The sequence below is a fragment of the Pteropus medius genome, unplaced genomic scaffold (assembly GCF_902729225.1).
Source record: "Pteropus medius unplaced genomic scaffold, Ma_sr-lr_union100, whole genome shotgun sequence".
NCBI classification, from domain to species: Eukaryota; Metazoa; Chordata; class Mammalia; order Chiroptera; family Pteropodidae; genus Pteropus; species Pteropus medius.
The window spans coordinates 2,024,941-2,048,023 of NW_024343732.1; the positions used below are offsets into that span (position 1 = coordinate 2,024,941).

Consider the following 23,083-nt stretch of genomic DNA (forward strand, 5'->3'; position numbering starts at 1 on the left):
CCCCTACCTACCCCAGCCCAGCCCTGGGCAAGCACGCACCTGCTGGAGGAGACTGTCCAGCATGTCCTTATCCGCCTGCGCCAGGCCATCCTTCTGTAGCCGCAGCAATAATTCAGCTTTCCGGTAGGGCCTCAGTGCCAAAAGGTGTAGTACCCGGTCACGGAAGGGCCTCTGAGACACCCCACCGCCCCCGCTAACACCGCTTTTCTTGATGGCACTTGCCAGATTGATGGGGGTTGCACGCTTCCGGGAGGGCACAGCATCCATCGCCCCTGGGGCTGGTTTCCGAAACTGAACCTTCTTACCTGCCACAAGAACCAGGTATTAAGGATTGAAGGGGGTTTTGAGGTGGCCAAGATGTCCCACTGTCTGTAACCAACACCAAGTTCCTAAGCATGGGAAGTGATGGCCAATAGCACTGCACCCCTAACAAGCCAGCATGCCCAGCCTGGCCTGCTTGGTGGGGACTTTGGGCGGCTGAGAGTACCACCTGCTGACCACATACAGCTCACTGGGCACCTGCAGGATCAGAAGTGGGAGCTGCAGGAAGTAGAAGCATGTTTAGGGCCATTAACTGACTTCATTGTGGACAACCTGAATCCTGGGGGCAAAAAACGCCAACTACCACAGGGAGAAAGAGTTGGTCTATGACCCTTTTTGATGTTAAAAGGTTGGGGAGTCCCTGAACTGCCAGACGCAGGTGCCCCAAGAGCTTGTACTTCATAGCCCTATGCTGCCCCTAAGGGATCCGCCATTCTTTTATGAAAAAAAGGAATAAAGGTGTCAGGACTGCTTGGCAGCTGCTCTGGAGACTGAGGTGCTAGCAGCTCCCCAGCTGTAGCCCCAAGCACTCACTCCTTGGGCAGATGTGAGTTGCCTAGAGCCCCAGGGGCAGTGGGCTGCTCCCCACCCTCCCTGTACAAATAGACTATGGGTCCACTACAGCCATCCCTCCATCGAGCCAGTGAGTACTGTTCTCAAGGGAGGAAGTTGTTAACTCTGTCTTGGACGGAGCCTCTGCCATGGAGGGCTGTGAATGGCCAAAAGGTCAGCCAACGCCTTGAATCTTTGGGCCAAAAAACTCTTCACATGACTTCTTTTTGCTCTTATTCCTCAAATCTGATTTGTCAGATTAACACAAGAAGTGCTTTTCGAATCCTCGGGGCCTGACTTCATCCCCAGAGGACCCAGCTGAAGGGTTGACATGGGGAGGGGAGAGGCCTGACACAGTCGGATGTGCCCATCTGTGTTTTCAGAGACTGGCAGATGAGTGTTTCCATCATATTATAAACCACAGCAAAAACTCTTGTTGTACCCAAAGTGGTCCAATAAGACAAATTTTGACCAAGTTTTTGGCCAAAGGACCCAGAAATTTATTAAGATGTGTATGAATGTCCACATTTGCATATTTAGGTGACAGCAAGTAGGTGAAGCACTTTTGGATTCTGACCCTAGCCGCGGGCTACTCACAGCCCAGGGCCCGGGCTCTCTGGGCAGCATGGCCACACCCACTAGGGCCCAGCATGACTGGTAGGACAGACTCCTGCAATGAAGTCTCAGGTTGCATTCAAAGCCAACCCCACTGCCAAGCAAGGAAAATCACAGGCTTGCTTTGCGGGGGGTTTGAAATCTTCCCACCTCTTCTCAAGACAGAAACTCCATGAAGCCATCGAGGTCCTCATTTGCTGTGAGCCAGTTCATGCTTCTCTAACTTTATGCCCCTCTTTACCTGGCAATAAAGTCTGATGACTCTTTAACTCTGACTAGGTCCAGGACGTGGGAAAGCTGCAGCTGGGTGGTAGAGCTTTCTTAATAAACTCTACTTTTCTCCCCATTTTTAACATTGTTGGTATCTCAATTTCACAATAATTTCTGAGCAGATGCTGAGCTGCTGGAGCCTTCTAGGTGAGCAGAGATCAATGCCTTTCCTTCCAGGTCTCAACCCAACAGTCCCTCGCTGGTCCTAACACAGCAGCAGGCCACCATGTCAGCCACAACGGCCTTGGGTAGGAGTCAGCTGGGCTGGTGAGGGCAGAAGGTGACAGCCAGAGGAAAGATGGCAACCCTAACTTCATGGAGCATGTTTGTGACCCTGAAAGGCAGAGGTCCCTGAAGCCACGACCTGGGAGAGGGCCCATGGATTCAAATTTCTCCAGTTCTCGGACCCTGCGTCTACCTGGAGGTTTGGAGGTGGCAGATGAAATAGCCCTCAATCAATGCAGGAGGATCTTCTTCCTGACCCGACATGAAACTGGCTGGTCCAGCTCGGGGGCCACAGCTCTGTCATCTACCATTCCTACTCCTGGCCTGGATAAGCCCTGAATGCCTCTGGCTCCTTAAATAGTTGCCCACAGGTGGAACCCCCCGCCATGGGTGGAGCTCCAGGCCCCCATCCTCACCCAAGTAGCGTCCTCCAGGTTTGATGACAATGGCACCACGGCTCCGAGTCTCCTCCTCAGCCTGCGCCATGCTCTGCCGCGCCTTCTGATAGGAGTCGTCAGTGGCGCACACTGTGATTTTGTCCTGGATGCTACCCAGGCAGTCCAGGTGGACATCCCCATGGCTGCAAGACAAGGTGCCGGGAACCAAGATGAGAACACCTGGGAGATGGGGAGACATCTTGGGGCCTGCACCCTCCCACCCCTGCCGGGAAACAGGGCTCAACACTGACTGGAGCCACGTGGTTTCAAAAGGGTACACCTTGACCCAGAAGAAACAAGAGGACCCAGGCCCCTGGGCCAGAGGCAACACGCCAGGACCCACACCCACACTCTGGACACAGTGAAAAGAGCAAGAGCAGCTCATCTAAAAGAAAGGGGCACTGGGCCAGAGATGGTAGGCAAACATATGCACAGTGGGCTAGGTTGTGGGAGCCCCAGGGTGGAGGTTGGAGAGGCAGGGCTGTCCCTCCGGGCCTCACCTGGAGATGTACTGCTGGATGCAGTCGAAACTGCCCTGGGGGCTGTCGCGGCCGATGTTGGAGAGGTAGAAGGAGAAGGTCCGAGCCTCCGAGGGGCAGTTGGGCTGGGGGATGGAGATGTGCTGCATGGAGAGGGGGGTGTCATCATGGGGGCAGCAGCACAGAGGGGACCATGGGACAAGCCAGCTGCTGAACCCCACCTGTCCATGCAGCAAGACCCTTACAGCAAGAACATGCTAGTGTTTCCTTCAAGATACACTTCGGCTTTCCTGGCAGTGACAGGACCTATGGCTGGTACCTATCACCTTCCCCCAGCAATGCTCAGAATCCTCAGTTCCCTTGGTAGTGGCATTGCAGTCAGAGGAGCACAGAGAGCTCACCATGAGCCTAAAGGGAGGGACTCCACCTGGGTCTGGACTGTGACTCAGTTTCCCCACCCACCAAACAACACATCTGGCTTGGGATACCCTCAAAAATGAAATGAGACAAGACAAGCATTAGCAATTGGCAGGGGATGATGGGCAGCCAAGATGTTCTGACCCTCGCTCCTGCTAAGCAACCCCCACTCCACCTCCTCCATGTGGACACAGACTCCACCTGAGTGTCTGTCTACTGTCCTGTGGCCATGAACAAGGCCTCTGAGGGTCACAGGGAGATACACCTAAAGCTGGGTGCACAATGAGCAGCTGCCCAGAATATGGTAGGAAGCCTGTACATTATAGTCAGCAAAATTAAAAGGAGCTTTCAGAAAACCTGAGCCCGACGTGGGTGGTTCTTCCTCGTCCACCTTAATCCTCTCCCTCACCCTGGCAGGGACCTGACCTCCCCAGGCAGTATCTTGCCATCTCAGCTCTCAGGGGGCAGTGGCCCTCATGGCCCTGGGTACCCACCCCACCCCTGCCCCTGCCAGCCTGTGCAGACCCAATCCCATCCGAGAAGTCAGGAGGGGAGGATGTACCCTGGCTCCAGCCACAGAACAACTCCAAACAGTGCCGTCAGAACCATGATAGATCCGGCTCATGCCAGATCAAGACAAGAGGGATGCTTGCCAGAGGACATAGGGCTACAGGAAGCCTACCTGTGACAGCTCCAGGATATTCCCTGCAGCCCAGAAGAGAGCTGATGGTGGGACTAGGCCAAGTGTACAGAGGCCCATCCACCACTCTGCAGACACCCTACTTGAGCCTGCACAGGGAGCAGCCATTGCACTTCCCCCTGAACAGGGTAGGGGACTCTTCACTGTGACCCTTTCACTCTGTGTGGGCATTTTCCACCCAGGCATATATGCCCACTTCCAAAATTCATCCCAAAGGGAGGGGAGGGGAGGGCCCAGCACAGAGCCCAGAGGCTGGTCTGTGTAGGACAGTGGGTGACAGGGCTTGATACCAATGCTCAGGAAAGCCTGGTGCTGCTAGTGACGGAGAGAAGACACACATAGGGGGCACTGAGGGCCAGTGCCCTCAGGACAGCTAGGGGGTCGGGGGAAGGTTTGCTGGGAGCTCTGCATGGCAGGTTCTCAAAGCCTCTGCCCCTCCCTGGCTTTGTGGCACCACTGCTGTGAAATCCTCTGGTTAATGGGCCATTTTCCTGCTGGTTAATGGTACTGGTTAATGGTTACCAGTCTCTGAGACCAGCAGGGAAACCAGTCAGCTGGGCAGGAATGGCCCAAGAATGCACAGCTGTTTCTGAGCCACAGCAGAGCTCAGTATGTGTTCTAGGACATGGCCTGAAGCACAACAGCTGTGTGTGTGCTCTCTGAACTGAATCTTGGCTTCCCTGGCTCAGGGGCCACCATGTAGCCCTCAGCTGGCCCGAGTGCACCAGGTTTGGGTGTGGCCGATGGCAGCCCCGACATGAGGTTATGGGGGACAGGAGCACATGTCTGTGTGACAAACAGACCAGAGCAGTAAACATGCTTGGCTCATCCCATTCCAGAAGGCTTGAGTGCCTCTGAGGTCTGAGGCCCACGGGGGTCACTGGCTCCTCGGTGGTGGGGTGGTTGGGCCAGGTTCTGGCCAGAGGCCTTTTACCTTCTCCTCCCTTTGAAATCCATCTTAAGTTGGCTGCTGCCCTTCCCCAGATATGTGGGGCCTCTTGTGCGGTGCAGGGGAGAGCTCTGGAGACAAATCATGTCCCAGGTGGGGGCAACACTGTGAGGAGGACAGCACTGGCCCATCCCTTCAGGGAAAAAGAGGAAACAGGTGCACATAGGACCCAAACACCACTGACCAGGTCCTCTCTGGCCAGAGGGATTTTCAGAGACTGCCAGTTTTCTTCATCATTTTCATTCCCAGGGAACCATTCTGGGAAGAGAAAGTTACTACTGTGGCTGAACATACCTTCTAGGTGCAAAGCAGCCTCTTCTGCTCACCTGCCCGGCTGGAGACCTCACTTCCAGACTCCCACACCCAGGGCCCTTTCTGAGCACCTTCTTCTCGTCACTCTCCATGGGCTTAGAGAAGCAATGCACCATCTCGCCCACCCCCGCCTGTGGCTCCGGGAGTTTCAGCTGCTCAACCATGGCTCACGATGGCTCTGAACTCCGAACCCCCTTCTAGAGATTTTAAAAGATGTTTCCAAATTGTCCCTGTAACCAACACAGCAACAAGCACCTTGTGGCTCCATCTTGAGCACATCCTAACTGCTCCTGCAGACTTGGTTCCTAGATGCATAGACAATGGCCAAAGGCCAGAGACCAGTGCTGCCAGACTTCGTTCTAGAAACTGCAGCTTGGACTCCTGCCATAGCCCAGGGAAACATCAAGGCCCTGAACAGCCCTGGATGAATCCCTACCTCTCCTCCTTTTTTCAACTTAAGAGTTTGCAGATGGGACTGGCCAGGTGGGGGTGCTTCACCAGCTGTCAATTCAGAAGTGACCCCCTGACAGCAGAGGGGACAGTCAGCCAGCTCAGTGCCCCTGAGAGTACAGAGAACAGATGCAAATATGAACCTGGCAAATGGACAGGTGAGCATTTTGCTCTGGCAGACACCGCCCTGGGGACCAGATGCACTCAGGTGCAGCCAAACTCTCCAGGGAATGTGGCAAATGCCACAGAGTGTTCTTCATCATTTTCTGGGAATGAAAATGATGAAGGAACCAGCCAACATTGGACTCAGCTGCATGTCTTCATGGCCCGGCTTTTGTGGAGCACCCAGCCTAGGCTGGGAGGTGGCCAAGACAGATCTGACACCCACCCAGGAGGTGTGTGACGCTGTGATCCTATGCCAGATGCACTGCATTCACGTCTTAGGAGGACATGCACCAGGAGCAAAGTAAGCTCGTTCTGGGTTCTCTTAAGGCCATGTTCTTTTGCACAGGACTCTCTAAGTGAACAAGGTCCCCATCTAGTGGTAGATGAGGATACTGAAGGACAGAGAGAGGTCCCAAGCAAAGGAGCCTACAGATGGGGTCTCAATCTTCAGTCCATCAGCTTCATGGGCCTCTGGGGAACAGGTCCTTATCATCCACTAATGAGCCTGTTCCATCTAGCCCTGCTGGGTTCCTGCTTCTCATATGCACCCTACCTCCTGCTCCATCTCTAACCCTGCAGGTGGGGTACAGAGAGCAAAGTGCCCTTCTCATTTCTTAGGAACACATAGGCTCAGCTGTGCTCATGCAGCAGAGCAACTAGGAGAACTAGGGGAGGAGAGCCGAGGCATCCTGCCTCCCCCACGACCATCTGAGTGACTGTGCACATGAAGCCTGGCACCAGATCAGGCCCTTCACACCTGGCAAAGGGGAGGGCCATGCATCCCATCAATGTCCAGGAGGAGGATGAGGTCCGGATGTCACAGGGGCAGACCCAGAGCCTGAACCTATGTAGCAAGCCAGGGAAGAACAACGCCTCCCTTGCCACACGGCCTCTCCAGCCCTCATACGGGCTCACAAAGGGAAGAGCCTCCTTGTGAAGAATCACAAGCTGGCCTGCCTGGAGCTCAGTGCCTCTGTGCCAGACTATCTATAAACTCCATTATGCTTAAGAAAGCCCAGGAGGGAAAAAAAAAAGCAGGCAAAGAATGATTCTAAAACTAAGGTGGTGGGACCTCACATCTGGAATGGATGTAGCTCTCAGGCTTTCCACAGGAATTCAGGGGATATGGGGTATGGCTCAGGAGAACCTAAAAGCAAATCTATGAGTATCCATGAGGGGTCTTGCTGAAAAGTGAACACTGACCCTGGTGGCCCTTTCTGTGCACAAGCTTCTTCCCACAGCTGCTGAGGGCACAGGGTGTCTATGGCCACCAGAGGGCGCCATGGGGGCCAGTCTGGCTACAAACCTAGGCTAGCCCCGCCCTTAACAGAGACCTCCAACCCCTGGGGAAATGTCCCAGGGAAGATGGCAAAAGGGTGACCACAAGCCTCCAATGGGGCTGATGGAGGCATGGGGAGATTAGGGGGGTCGAGAACTTTTGGGATGTCTCACCGACCTTGACTGGTATTGGTGTGATGGTCAGTTTGTGTGTCCCCAGGCCAGGCTGTAACCCCAACATCATTAGTGCTAATCTGGGTATGCATGGAAGTATTCTGTACACACAGTGACATCCCAAATCAGCTGACTTTAGGTAAAGGAGAGGACTCTTAATGGTCTGGGTGGGCCTCATCCAATCAGCTGAAGGCCTTAAGAGGGAAACTGAGTCTCCCTGACGAGGAAGAAGCCCCTCTGTGGACTGCAGTGCCGGCTCCTTGCCTGCCCGATAAGCATGCCTCGGTATCTCTGTATCTGCACATGCACACATGTGTAGCACGGGAAGATACATGCATCTCCTAGAGGCAACCTCTCTGGAGCACCCTAGCTGAGCACCCTGGCTGAAACCCACAGATCTCCCTGGTTCTGTAAGGAGCCAGCCAGCCATTGGTGGAAACTGACTTAAGATACATTTGGTAATTCTTCAGATAAAAACAAAAGACTTGCAATAAAGATTAAAAGAAAAACTAAAATGTTCCACGGGGTGTTTGGTAGGGAGGTCATTTAGAATGAATACATTTCAGAAAAAAATGGGGGTGCTGAGTTTCTATACCCCCCAGTACCAAAAAACAGACAAACACCCATGGGTCTTGGGTCCACAGAGGGAGAGGAGTGCCCCACAGTAGGGAGGACACAGCTTGGGCTCTGGGGCCACAGCTTTGAATCAGTTCAGAGACTAGGTAAGAACAGGGGTTGGAGGCTTGTATGCATCAGCTATAGGAAGAAAGGGAGGGACCCTGAGGGGCCACTGGACAGGAGAGCTGCCTTCTGTCCACAGATAGCCTGTTGTGGACCCAAGGGTCCTAGGACCAGCCTGGGTACATCCAGAGGTAGAGCCTGGCCTGGTATTGGGACTGACCTGGCACAGAGGTGGATGGGGCCAAACATTGCACTCTACTACTACTGTGCCCAGCGAGCCATAACAGGCTAGAATAAACCGGTCCCACAATTCCAAATATGAGGAACAAAAACTACTCACCCCTTGGCTTCCTTGAAATCGAATTGATGGTCTCAGCGAAACAGAATCCTGCATATAAGCAAAACAAGAAAATGTCAAAAGATACCTGGAATTCCAGAGACTCGCTTCCAGATATCTAAGGAGCAAGGTTAAGAGCTGTGCACTCAGAAAAGGTGAGAGAAAACACAAGTCTGAAAAAAATAGGGAAAGGTCACCAGAGCAGAGTTTTGAAGGATCAATATGAGTTCCCTGGATGGCACGGGGGCCAGGACTGAGGGTACATGAGTGGCACGAATAGAGACACAGGCAGTGGGCAGCCCCTCACCAATGTTCCCAAACTAACATCAGCCCCGGCCACCCAGCCCCACAGATTCCCTTTCTAAATGGAAATAAGGGTGGATGAGCACCACCAGCCATGAAGCAGGCTGATGAGGTGACTCTGGCCCTCCACCACTGGCAGGACAGAGCCCAATGCCTGCCCAGCTCCCATGTCATAGCTTTAGAACAGTTTGTCACTACGCTTGGGGTGGCAGAATTTCCAAATGTCATAAAATATATAGTAAAAAACTCAAATATTTTAAGCTTCAGGTATTCAGAGATCAGCCTTCTGGTGGAATTTTGGAAAGAACACGAATCCATATGGAAGGCTGCACCTCTCCTTCCCACCTACATTGGGCACAGCACCCACCTCTGTGTAGCAGATGCTGTCCCACAGTGCAGTCCTGGCTTGTCACCACAACCTCCTCCTTCAGGCCTCAAACCCATAAGGCCCAAATCTACCCCTGTGCCAACCTGTCCCCACGAGCCTCCCCCGCACGACAGCCAGGGACTGGGCTCTCCCACTTCAATCACTAAACCCAACACTCTGGCCTCCCGGCCCCACCTAGAGTGAAGGAGGCTCCCTCCTACCCGCCCCATACACAGATCCTCCCTGAGTGGCTGCCTATCAACTCCCCAACCAGAATGCCAGTTACCACAGCAGACCTTGGGGAGGTGGAGTAACTCTGAGTAGTGGAGTAGCTCTGAGTGGTGGATTGGGTCCTTCGAGATTCTAAGCAAAAGAGGGGGCTTCTGGTAAAGGGGGTATGTGTGCAGCCCTCACTCAGGGTTCAAGTTGGCTGAGTTTGTCTCCCTCGCAGCAGCTAGTGGACCCACAAGCTGAGAGGCTGGCCACCTCTCAAGTCCCGGCCTGCCCCTTGGTAGTAGTGGAGTGGCCCTGTAGGGGCTGACAGCTTATAAGGTTAGGGGGGCCCTGATGCCCTGGGCCAGGAGAGTCTGACAAACTGGCCCAGGCATTGACTGTTTCCCTGTCGCCTCAGTAGCTTCTAGGTCAGGCACATGATTGCAATTAGCAAGTCACCAGGTAACCTAACTTCCCTTGAAACCCTTTGGCATGGCACTGCTGCCTCCATGCCTATCATACCTGGCACCTGAGTGGGCTACACTTCAGGCAACATCACAGCAATGCCCCAAGTCTCCTCAGACCCTCTGGGGAAGGGGGGAGTCATGTCATTCTCACTGCAGGCTCAGAGGTTACACCCTCCCCCTCAGGGTCTAAGCTGTCCATTGCAGCAGCTCTTGAGCAGCAGGTATAGAGGGGTCCTCAGGAGGCCCAACCCTGTCAACACTGGCCCTGTCAGGCCCCTGGGTGGTAGAATGCCATCTTCCAATAACCACAAATGGGGATGAAGCCGGGAGCAGCTCAGGAAAAGCATCATTGCTGGTGCCAAGCTTTAGCCAAGACTGGGAGTGAGCAGGGAGGCCTGGCAAACAGGCAGTGAGAAGGCCTCAATACAATGGGGTAGGGGCACCCTGCAGTTACCCAGCCCCCTGGCAGCTCCCTGTCTGGGGGGCATCACCTGAATGAAGAAGCCATATAGTAAAGATGGTGATTCGTGCAGGAGAAAACAGGTGAAGGACAGTCATGGTCAGGGGACTGGATGGCCTGTGGGAAGAGGCACTAATGCTGGCCTGAGAACCCCCTCCTATAAGATGGGGCAAGGACAAGGAGGAACTCAAGATGGCCACAATCCCCTTCTCTCTCTCCATGGAGAAGAGTGTTTGAGGGTGAGGAAACAGGAAGTGGCTTACAAAATCACCTCCAGGTCCAGCCACAGTTCACGGGAAGCCAGTGGGTAATGCACAGTTAAACTTGAGGTGGTGGGTGATTCTGCCCCAGGAGACAATGCAATGTCGGGACAGTTTTAGCTGTCATAACTCGGCTGAAAGAGAAGGTGCTCCTGGCATCTGGTGGGTAGAAGCAGGGACACTGCCCAACACCCCACAGTGCACGGGATGGCCCCACAGTAAAGAATGAGCCAGCTCCAGAAGGCATTGGGCTTCTAGAAAGCAAAGGGAGAATGATCATCAGAGCAGAACATGGGAAATTCCACAGGACCAACCTGTTGGTTTCTTCAATAGGTGGACAGCACGAGGGAAGAAAGATGAAGTGCTACAGATTACCACAGACCTGACACGCACTCTGTGTGGTCCCGACTTGAACCAGCCACCATGAAGACCTCATGGAGATAACCAGCAGAGTACCAGCAGCTGGGGCTCTGTGTTCTCACAGAGCTGCACAAAGCTTGTGTCTACATCTACTGGCATTCAATAATGTCATTAAAACAGCCATGGATAAAATGAAAGAGTATCTGGAATTGTTTTAAAAATGCTCCAGCAAAACCAAATGAATGAAGTGAGAGGGATCTTCAGGAAAGAGCTGAGACGAGACTGTCAGATGTTCAGTGGGTGAGGCTGGGTGACAGCTCAGAAACTATTATTCTCCGCCCCGTCTAACCATGAACATTCCCATGTGAAAGTTTAAATCAAAAAGTGCACATAGAAAGACTCCAGCCTCAGTGTACAGAACAGATCAAGCAAGGGCTGACCCAACTTGGGCACAGTCCTGGGATGCCTGCCACAGGCCATGCATGGGAAACAGCAACCAAGGCTGTTCCTACCAGTCCTGAAGTGCCCACTGGCCAGTGTCGACACCGCCCGGGCAGTGCATTCCCTGACATCTTCCTGGCCTGAGGAGCCCCAGCCCTATAAGCCAGAGATGCCTGTGGAAAATGACAAAAAGCCATCTGTTCCTCCTTAAAGAGAGTCTGATTCTGTAGAGCTGGGATCCAACTTTCCTGAGCAGAGTGTGACCAGGGAAAGAGGATGGTGAAGTCCCGAGAAAAAGCCTGACTGCTAACCTTCTGGCAACTGTCCCCCACTTTCCAGTAAAGCACAGAGGATGAGGAAATGCCTTTCAGGAACCCTCCCCAAGACTTCCTGGCAGGTTCTGAGCAGGACGTGAAGGCTGTGGAGAGTTCAGACAGTGTCTGTGACGGTGAGGGGCCATTTCCGTGAACCACAAACACAGAGGAAGGCCTGGGACATGTCCCCAAAAGGTCAGTCCACTGGGTGTGACTGGTTCAGGGCCAAGCTGGGAAACCAGGGCGGGGCCTGCACAGAGGCCCATGGCAGCCCCTCCCCTTTGGCCAGGAGGCCGGCAACACATTCAACATTACAGGACAGACTCATAAAACCAAGAAAAGAGACTCCAAGCTGCTATGAGCCAGGTGTCAATCAGGACCCACACATTGGTCAGCACAGCATGTGTTTCTGCCTAAAATCATGGAGGCATACAGGAAGGAAGCTTAGGGAAGTTTTTTAAAAAACCATGAGGATTAGAAAAACAGGTGTAAATCACCTGACACTGGCCCTGACACCCTCCCACAGGTTTTGTTTGTTCTTGGGTCAGCAAGTAACACAGCCAGCATGCTGTGCTTATACAGGCCACCTTCCTTTCTGCTGGAATCCTATGTGCCCCCACTGGCCTGCCCTCTGCAATCTCTACTGTTTTCTGTCCCTATGGCTGCACCTTTTACAGAAAGCCATGTAAACAGAATTACACTGTATTAGTTTCCTGTACCTGTTATAACAAATTACCACAAACTTGGTGGCTTAAAACAAATTTATTCTCAGTCCTAGAGGCCAGAAGTCTGAAATCAGTGTCCCTAAACTGAAATCAAAGTTACCAGCAGGGCCGTACTGCCTCTGGAGGCTTCAGGGGAGGGTCCTCCCTGCCTCTTCCAGCTTCTGGGACCCCAGGCATCCTTAGCTTTTGGCCACATCACCCCAATCTCTCCCTCTGTGACAACATCATCTTCTCTTCTTGTCTGTGTCAAATCTCTCTTTGCTTCTCTCTTATAAGGTCACTTCTGATTATATTTAGCCTGCCCCCACCCCAGATAATCCAGGAAAAACCTCCATCTCAAGATCTCATATGAGATCACATTCACAGGTTACAGGGGTTAACACCTGGACATCTATCGGGGGTCCTTATCCAGCTGACCACACACACTTAGCATAATGCCTTTGAGATGCATCCATGCTGCTGTCACTAAAGTCCATTCCTTTTACTGTTGAGTATTAACCACTTTATAATATCAGTTTGTTCATTCATTTGCTGACTGAGAACACTGGGTCATTTTAAGTTTGGGGGACTAATAAGTAAATCTGCCATAAACATTCATGTATAGGATTTGTATGGACATGAGTTTTTATTTCACTCAGTGAACACCCAGGAGCATGACTGCTGGGTCCTATGGTTAAGTGTATGTGTAACTTCATGGAAAGCACAGAACTGTCTCCAGAGTGGCTGCACCATTTGCATTCCCATCGGCAATAAAAGAGAGCTCCAGCTGCTCCCCAATTATGCCAGCATTTAGTGTTGTCAGGTTTTTTTTATTTTAACCATTCTGATAAGTATGAAGTGATATCTCATTGTAGTTTTAATCTGTATTTCCCTAACAACTAATGATGTGGAAAATCTTTTCATCTGCCATTCTTATATCTTCTTTGGTGAAGCTGCACAAATCTCTAATGCATTTTTAAAAACTGGGTCATGTTTTTATCACCACATTTCGAGAGTTCTTTATATATTGTAGAGCTTCATCAGATGAATTTTGCAAAGATTCTTTCTCAGTCCATGGACTGTTTTTTCATTCTCTTAACAGCATCCTTCGAAAAATCCAGAAATTCTTAATTCTGATGAAATGGCATTCATTAATTTTTCTTTTATGGGGTTTGCGCTTTGGCATCATAGCTATTTCCTTTCTGTTTAAAAATAGTTCTGTTTTACAAAAATCTTCAAAATATTACAACTTCCTTTCCAAAAAAAAAGCTCTGGAGCACTGCTGACCCCAGCACCCTCCCCACTGAAGGCTCTCTCAGATTCCCGTCTGTGCTCCCTGGATGCTGTCTGCCCAGACGGTGCAGTTTGCGGACATCGTTTGGTTTCAGTCTGACACCCCCTGTGGGATGGGGTAGTGGGGTCCTCATCCCCAGACACCTACCCCTTACCCTGAGCTACAGCACATGCTGCCCCTTGGCCCACACACCACTTTGGCCAACAAGTTGGGCCTGGGTCATAGGAGACAAAACCACTCCCCCCACCAGGTCTCTTGTGTCCTTTGGGCAACGATCACTCCAAGGCCCAAAGTGGTGAGCTAGCAGGCAGGCACTGAGCAGGTCAGAGCACAAGGGACACTGGTGTGCAAGGAATGCAAAAGGACCCACAGGGCAGGGTCTGGCTCATGCCCCCCTTCAATGCAGGTGGGCAGCTTCTGAGGCCTGAGCAGAGGGGGCTGCGTGGATTTGCTGAGCACAGGCTCTCCTTAGAAATCGCAGCCAAACTGAACATGAAGACTTGTGGTGTCGTGGACAGCCGTCCTCCATCACAAAACCCACTCTCACCTTCAACTATGCAGCTACCAGCATGCCTGTCGTTACAACTGAGGAAAATGAGGCGAGGAGAGGGGATAGGGCTGCTAGAGGTGATGAGACAAGGCTGGGGTCCCCACCTACCAGCAGAGCTGATCCCAACCTCATAGAAAGACCAGCCCTGAGGTCCCCACATGTCTCACACTCGGTCTACACTCCACTTGAACTTACCTCAATTTCACAGGTTATCCAAACCCTCTGTAAAACCCGTAGTAACGAATGAGAAAAACATTCACTAAACACTTCTTCGTATTTCTGTTCCACTTAGCTCCCATTAGATAGAAAGACACCATCCCCCTCTGAGACACTGGAACCCCATAGTTGCTGGCAGCACATCCCAGTCCTGCTTCCAGGGCGTGCAGCTGTCACAAGCCACCAACCACTGCCACCTCTCTGAGCTGTGTAACCCATGTCTGGGTCAGATCCTCCTTTTAACACTTTTGCCTCATTATTATTTCATCTTTCCTATCTGCCTTTCCTCAAATAGAAAAATTTAGAAGCCACCCTATGTGGGTACCTGCTGTATACACCCAGAGCATACAGCCTACAGGCTGAACCTGGCCTGCAGAGAGGCCAGGTCACACTCTGGACTTGGCCCTATCCTCACAACAGTAGCCATCAGATGGCCAAACCTCAGATCTCGCCTTGTCTTGTATTGCTCTCCCCCGTGGGACAGAGCAAGCCTGTGCCATGTCTCAGAGTCTGCAGCCCAAGCCTCATGCTCTTCTCCGGGACCTAAGGGCCTTCCATCCAAAAAGGAGCCGACCTCAAGAACAGCACCCTGGCCTCTTCTCACTTTCTCAGGGAGCCCCTGACTAGACCGACTGATACAGGAGGGACATGCAGAAAAGGGGGCAAGAAACACGTTGGAACTTTGCACTAATGCTCTTCTGATACAGCCTCACCAGGAGTTGAATGTTGAGTGGGCTTATTTTTGTTTTTAATTGTTCACTAAAACTCACCAACAACTGGTGCTGAACTCGGTATCAAATTCACTCTACCTAAACCTGTCTTTCGCCCATGGCCAGGAGGTGACATGACAATCGTCCAGATAGCATCAGACATAGAGGAAGCTGAGGGCCTGACTCAAGTTGCAGGGTCCTTCAGGACACAGCAGGATGCTGGCTGCCTGAATGCTCCACATGTCAGCACCCAGCTCAACTTGAATTTCTTCCATCTCAAGATCTGCTCCCTGCAATGCACCACAAACCCATGTCAGGAGATGCAGGCACAAATCACAGACACAAAAGCCATGGCTAAAGCCTTCTCTTCTCTTTGTGGTATTATGCCCTCCCTAACTCCCTACCCCACCCCATGGCCTCCAGCCATGGCAGGTGCTCTCCTGCATCCATGACCTGCACCTGGGAGCTGCCAGGTAAGGAATCCACCTTCCTCAGCCTTGGGGTGCCCTGTACCTGCAGATGAGGATCCAGGGGTTGCCAGTTGCTCAGGTTTCATCACTGACAGAACCACGAATAGATAGGTCCCTTCAGATCCTCACTTAGTCTCTGACAGGCCAGGTGTCAGGCTTTGGGAACAAAGGGATTCTCTATCACTTGAAACAGACCTTCCTGGAACAACCTGGATTTTCAAACTCTGGACACTTAGGAGTTGCTGGGACCCAAGGAACAGGGCCTAGCTGCCCTTCTAGCCATAACCCCAGCCACGGAGAAGCCCTCTACTGGCTGCCCCTGCCATGTGAGCATGAGCCCCTCTGGACATAGACAAGCAGGCAGAAAAGCATCCTCAAGATGGGCATCCTCAAGCCTGGAGTTCTGAGAACTGTGCGCAAGGCTCCAAGAAGGTCAGCAGTGAGGCTCATCCTTGGCCACCTCTCCACACTGGTCAGCTGCCACCTGGGTTCCATCCCATGAAAAGATCTGTCCTGTTCAAGTAGGCCATGCGTAGGGTCCACCAAGATTTACCAGCTGACTATTCCCCAAGAAGATGACTATCGTTCAGATCAAAGAGCCAAAGAGAAATGTCACTGAAATGGGCTCTCCCAGCAGGGCAGGTAAGGCAGTGCTGCTGGCCTCCCTCAGGGCCACGTTCGGCCAGGTGCTTAAGCACCCACTGGCCCTCTAGAGCCTGACCATGGGGACCTCCTGTGGACAAGGCCACACGCTTCTAGGACCAGCTTTGGGTGGATGAGGAAACTATGGCCCAGGAAGCCAGGTGCTTGGCTCAAGGTCACCAGCTCAGTAAGCGGCAAAGAAGGAACTTGATCCCAAGACCCTCCCCAGATAAGGAGCCGTAGGCCCTCTGCCACTTTGGGATGTATCTTTTCCCTGACTGCCTTTCCTTCTGCATCAAATAGGATCACACTGCTTCAGACACTCCTGTCACCCTCCCTGACAGCCAACCAGTGTCCTCAGCTGGAGCTACTCAGGTCGTTCTCATCTCTGCAGATCCTCATTTGTTAACCAGCTCACTGGAGGAGAGCTTTGCCCTGAAAAGGTCAGGCTGCTTTTGTTTTGTCATCTGCCTAAAAACGAAAGCTACTGGTCTTGGCTCAAAGTGACAAGATAAGCTTCAGATATTTGCCTAAAAGCTGACGTACCCCAGAATCCAGCAGGCAGCTGGAGTTCTGCTGAACAAAGGAGCGAAGGTATCCTCTTTCATAACCACATGGCAGCCACCAGCTTCACTGTTTTTTATCAACAGGACATTCTGTGCCACTGTCCACCTTCCATGTTGCCTGCCACCTGGCTCAGTGGTGTCCTTACATCGCTCTCCCTCCCACATGGAGAACAGCACACAGCAGAGCTGCCTTGTCTCATCGAACATCTTTAAACTGGAAGTTTCTCGGCTGTTCTTTGACGTTCAGGGCATTGACATTTTAGGATAACACAGGACCCTCCGCCCCCTTTCTTTACTAGGGCATGCCACACTTTGGGTCTACCTAGTATGACCCATGATGAACTGTGCTGCGTGTTCCAGCCACATGCCTCGAGGTGACCATGGCATGGCCCAGAAGTATCCCAGGCAGAGGTACTTGGGGTCTGTCTGCCCCCATGGGGCCATTAACTCTCACCACCCAGGCAGGGCCACTCTGTTCAGTCTGCCTTCTCCTCAAGCAGCTGACAGCAGATGCCTATTCCCTACCTGTAGCCCAGGCTCAGTCCCACTGTCCACAGCATCAGTACTGGGAGTAAAATACAGTTCGTCTCTGCCAGCCTCAGCATTCTGCTGTAAGGAGAAGCCCTCCCTTCTTCTCTTTCATTTATTTGCATGCCTACCATTAGCAGTGTGATAGTAAATTTTGTGTCAACTCAACTACACCACGGAACCCAGTTGTTTGGTCAAATACCAGTCTAGATGTTGCAATGAAGGCCTTCCTTAGATGAGATTAACATTTAAACCAGTGGACTCTGAGTAAAACAGATTATCCTCGACAATGTAGGTGGGCTTCAACCAGTCAGTAAAAGGCCTTAAGTGAAAAAGACCAAGGTCCTCTGCAGGAAGGAGAAATTCTGCCTCCAGCCCATCTTTTGGATTAGAGATACATCAGCTCATCCCTGGGTCTCCAGCCTGGTGATCTGCACTGCAGATTTCTGACTTGTCAGCCCCCATGAACAAATGAGCCAATTCCTTAAAATAAGTCCCCCCTCCTCAAACTGGTTATGTTTCTCTGAAGAAGCCTAATTCAGACAGAGTCACAGGCTGCCTTTTGTAATGGTCTCAAATGCATTATAGTCCTTAATTGTCTTGATGCTCAGAGTGTCCCAGGATGGCCCTGGGACCCTTGGCGCTGGCTCCAGACCCATCCCTGCCCTTCTCTGAACCCTCTCTGATGTCCTGGCACCATGAGAGGCTCCAGATTCCACTTGGCCTACTCTGGCCACGGCTGCGGGATCACCTGCCTCTCCAAGGAGACTTGTTCCGAAACAGAGACCCAGAAGCAGCCTAATCATCCATCACAGCAGCTTACAGAAGCACCCCTGCCCAGGACAGCTCCTAAGGGCCCTGCATTGAAGGAAGTCCATAAGACACGGCTCAAATTGGGGTTGTCCTTGAAAATAGGGGGGAAGAAAATAACACATCTCTTTCTACCAACTGAAACTTAGCATTTCCTTCAGTTACAAAAAAAAATGCAGGCAACAAGCTACAGCAGTTTAAGTGGCTTCAACTCTGATTTGCTTTAGCACGAGAGGCTAGTTGTGCCGATGTCTTCAAAGGCCATTTTTGCTCACCACTATTTTGAAATTACAGCAATTAGATCTGCTGCTAGATCTTATCATTTAACACATTAACATGCTAAAGTTGTTAAGAGGTTACACATAATGCTTTACTCATTGTCTGTGCAGTGCATCTCCTTGGTAATTCTATATATTTTAGGTGTTGGAGAGGGGATCTGTGCCCAGAAAGGGCCATGGCCCCTGCCAATGACTCACTGACTTACTGGGAGCTACCTCAAATCAAATGGGGCTTGTCCTTGGATAGTCAGACTGGAAAGGTGCTTACGAAGTCACCAGTTTAAAAAAAAAAAAAAAAAAAATAGCCCCAATTAATCCAGTTTCTGAACCAGTATTTATTCTTGGTCTGACAAACTCAGGGTGAGGACTCACCAGATGAGCCACATGAAGTGCTAGTTCAGGCACAGAACGTCAGCACACCAACCACCACACACCAGTGCTGCTGGGGACTCAGCACCCAAAGTTTCCTGGTGCCCACAGGGGTGGGGTAGGGGATCTCCATGCAGTGGGGAGCTCACAGCCGAGTTCTGGAGCATTTGGTTCCAGTTATTTAAAATGCCATTATTATATCATGAACACATTATTATACATCGCATGACTGAAAAAACATGTAGACATAAAAAGGCCCTCCCCAGGCCTGTCGGGAGCCCCTGCCTGGCCCCCGTCTTGCCTCTTTCGAGTCTCCCCTTCCTACTCCCGGCGCCCTTCCCCAGAGTCCAGTGGCCTCCCTCAACCCTTGCATGTTCCAGGCACATGCTGTGCTCTCTGGAGAGGCTATCCCTCCTGCCCCATCTCCTCATACCCTTGGCAAGGAATGACTCCATCGGCCAGGCTGAGATGACGCCAAGAGAGGCTGGGACAAGTATACGCCCCTCTTCTCTATGATTCCTCCTAAGGGCCCCTCCCACCCCCAGAATGAAAAGCATGGCTCAGCACCTCAAAGCACAGGGTGGCCAGGCGGTGACCTGGCCTTGCTGCTCCTGATCCTACATGATCTCTGAAGCTGAGAGGGACGAGCAGAAGCTGCCTTCATCCTCCGCATGGAGACCAGGTCCAGAGAGTAACTCAGAAGGAAAGGGGTGCTTGTATGAATCAAGACAAACCATTTCTAAAGCCCAGTGATTTGTTTAAGAAATTAGAAAGGAAAAAGGCAGCTCAGAGACCAGGATGAGCAGGGGCTGCCACCAGGCTATGCCGGGAAGCTCTACCTGGCACCTTCCAAAAGAGATCTTCTCTGTACCGAGGCTCTGCAGAGCTCACCCTGGGCTCCAGGCAGTATGATGATGCCTTTGTCCCCTCTTAGGCTAAGGCTACTGCCAGAGCAGAGACAGCCTGGCTCCCTAAACACACGGTGTGGGGCTTCAGCTTGGGCAAAAAAATGGAGATCATAAATGAAAGTGAGGTGCCACACTCAGGAAGATGGAACAACACAAATATGGCATATTTTTCCATCTCTAACCTATGCAGGTTACCCAATGAGCAGGGCAAGCAGGTCAGCCAAGGCTGGATGGACCCATGGCCCCATGGATAGAAGGAGGGGCTCACCAGCCACCTGGTCCCTGGGAAATGCCCCTCTTCACCCTACAGCCTGGGAAAGGCCTGCTGGGTCAATACCCACTCTTCAGATTTTTGTTCTGATCCCAGTACACAAGTCCCCTCCAGCAGTGTTGTCTCAGAGACCCAGGGCATTGTCCTGAAGGATGACCAAAAAAAGCGAGGCCAGACCTGCCAAGACCCAGTAATGTGCCACACCCAGGAGACAACCTGTCTTTCTGGACTTAAGAATAAATAAAATCAAGTCAGATTTGAGAAACAACTTTTAAAACATTACTGGAAAGGTACAATCCATGTAGGAGGGACAAGGAGGTGACCCTGGTGATAGGAGGAGGTCCCTGCCAAGGCCTCTCACTATAACCTCAATGCCAACTCTTCCAAGTGAGCACACGTCACTTCAGAAACATGAAACATCCAGGAGGCAAGATCAAGTCTTCCACTCATCAACCCAGGTCATTAAAACCATTTTACTTCAGGCCTGAAATTCGGTTTTGGGAGTAGCTCCTGATCTGAGCCATCACGGAAGCGGAACCTGGAATGACTCCGGGCCGGCCGCTCAGCTGGAGGAGGACCAGAGATCTATTCAGGAAAGGAAAACGGACTGCCTTGTTAGTACTGGATAGTTGTGTGGATTGGCAGTGAGACTGCCCCATACAATCCAAACCCTTTCTGGACTTCTGGGCCAGGACCCAGAATCGCCTAAGGTAAGAGGTCTGGGGTCTGGGCCCTGTATGGCCCTCCTCATGGCCAGCAGCTGATCCAGTCTTACACTGGCCACATGCTGCCCCAGGAAGGGTCTAAGACCGCCGCGGCCAGGGCTCCCTCTTCCATACCAGCCCAGGCCACTCAAACCCAACCCAAGGGCCAGGCCTTGCTTAAAGACTGAGGCAGCACCTGGTGTCTCCTTCTCTCTTTACAGGAGATCAGAGCAGTACACCTGCCTGATTTCCACATCAAACAGCTGGTCCTATCCGGATGGGAAACAGGGCCTGAAGGCCAAGAATTATGCACAGGAGCCACCAGCAGTTGCTGAGAATTGAAAGCGAACCTGTCTCAGGGCCCAGAAGCTAGATCACAAGACTTGCTTCCGCTTTAGGATCTGCCATTTAAAAGCTGTGTGACCTGAGTCAGACTCTTAACCTCTCTGGCTTTGTCACGTGAGGATGGTGACCTAACTCATTTGGCTGCGGAAACAAAGTACGAACAGCACAAACCGGCTCAGCCGCTTGTGTGCTTCCAGCCCTGGCCTCTATGCTTCAGAACACTGGAATATACAGCATTGCCACATTGTTTAAACACACACACACACACACACACACACACACACACACCCCTGACATGAGCAAGGAGGCAAGGCCACCAGGGTCAGGGAGACTACCCTTAAGAGGCTGTGTGGCTTGTGGTAGTGAGAGACACCATATTTGGGTCGGTTGGTTTTCTCATCTGTGAAATGGGAATGACGCCAAGGACCCAGCAAGGTTACACCCTCAAACCTGGGGGGCACTGCTAGGGTGCCATGGCCATGGGACCTGACTGTATCTCCTCTCCTGCCAGGGTAACAGGCCACAGGGACTAAGAAAAAGGATGCCCAGGGGCTCTGGGCACACTAAGAGGCCCCATCAGAAACAGCTGATGGGACAGGTCCTAACAAAGGGGGTGCCCCTGCCCCCTAAACCAAGGGAACCATCAGAACCCAGAACCCTTCCCCAAACCATATCAAAAACCTCAAAGAATACTCAGCAAAGTGAAATCAAGCCAATAATAATAATAATAGTAATAATAAGTGCTCATTAAGTAAAACATGACTGCTGACTGTGCTCATATCCCCGCATCTGTCGTTTGTGTTGTGGGCATTGCTAGAAGGATACAGTGTATGTTTGGCGTTTGCCTGAACCCCTCAGATAGTGGCACTAAGCGTTCATCTTGCAGATGTTTGTTGTGGCTTCCTTTAAACAGGTGCTGCCACATCGACCCTCTCAGGACATCTGAAATCCTGCACACTGAATCCAATTTTCTCTGAGCAGGACATGTCAGCAGCTTCCTCCCCAGGAACTGACTCCAACAAGGGTAGAAACAGTAACTGTCTCTTCAGGACAGAGGAACAGATGGGGAAACATGGGCTTCCTTCAAGGAAGCAGCTGTGTGTCAGGGCCAACGATTGGTGCATCCTAGTCCCTGAAGAGAGCATAGTGCACGTGCCTAGACCTTGATGGGCTCTTGCTCAGCCCCAAGGACAGGGGCCAGCCCAGGGCCACAGTCTAATTCACTGCCCTGCTTGAGGAGTCACAGACATGGGCTCGAACATGAGATATATGTGAACCAACTCTGGGAACCATTGAGGGTCACACAGAATTCAGTACTTTCCAATTCACAGCTCAGCTTGTGTGTTCTCACTAATACATCATGAGGTGGCTGAAGCAAACCCAAAACTCTGGAAAACAGCCTAACAACATGGCCTGAGTGCTTGAAAGCCACTGGCCAGCTGGATCCACAGTCACGCTCAGGAAAGTGACAAACGGCCAGCTGCATGCCAACGTCACACATTCAATTCCCCAGAGCACAGCCTATAAGTAATAAGCATCACTCCAGGGACACCAGGAAAACTTCCAGCCACCAACTCAGGGCAAAACTCCCCGTAGGAGAGGCAATCTTGTTCCATGAGGAGTACAGTGGGTCCAGCCTTCGAAAAGGAACAATCTCACGTGGTCCACCAGCAGACAGCACTCAGGAAGCGACAGTGAGAGCACCGTAGGGTCAAATGGCGCTAGAGTGAACCCCGTTAAAAATCAGACAACCTAATAGGGAGTGGTGACAATACATGCAGACAAAAGATAGTGCAAGTGGCTAAAAGACATGGGAAGCCACAGAAAAACACAAATGGGATCAAGACACCATTTCTGCCCAACACTACCACAAAATTAGGAAGAATCATATAATCTGGTATGTGAGAGGAAGTGAGAAGGTGCCAGAACGCAGCAGAGGTGGCATGAACCATTGGCCACTGTTGCGGGGAAAGAGGGGAATAAGGCAGGACTAGCGGGCAGCGGTTTAGGGCTGAGCCCTCCCTTGGCTCTGCGTGGTTGAGCTGGGCAAGCATCCTGGGTCAGAGGCCAGCAGCTCAGGGGAGCCAGCAATGGAAAAGAGTCACAGGTGGGACCCATGGACCTAGACAGGATGTTCAAGGGAAACAAGATCCCAGGCACTTCCTGCTGGT

At 51.8% G+C, this 23,083-nt stretch overlaps 1 protein-coding gene across 1 annotated transcript in view; it reads right to left on the reverse strand.

The window, feature by feature from the left end:
* The window catches only part of ELL (elongation factor for RNA polymerase II), a 56,948-nt gene that overhangs the window by 20,117 nt on the left and 13,748 nt on the right, over positions 1-23,083 (reverse strand). The window contains exons 2-5 of the mRNA XM_039867887.1: positions 8,366-8,413; positions 2,921-3,042; positions 2,400-2,563; positions 40-305 (exon numbers count right to left, since the gene is read on the reverse strand). Coding sequence (XP_039723821.1) covers positions 40-305; positions 2,400-2,563; positions 2,921-3,042; positions 8,366-8,413 — 600 coding nt within the window. The remainder of the gene's footprint in view (positions 1-39; positions 306-2,399; positions 2,564-2,920; positions 3,043-8,365; positions 8,414-23,083) is intronic.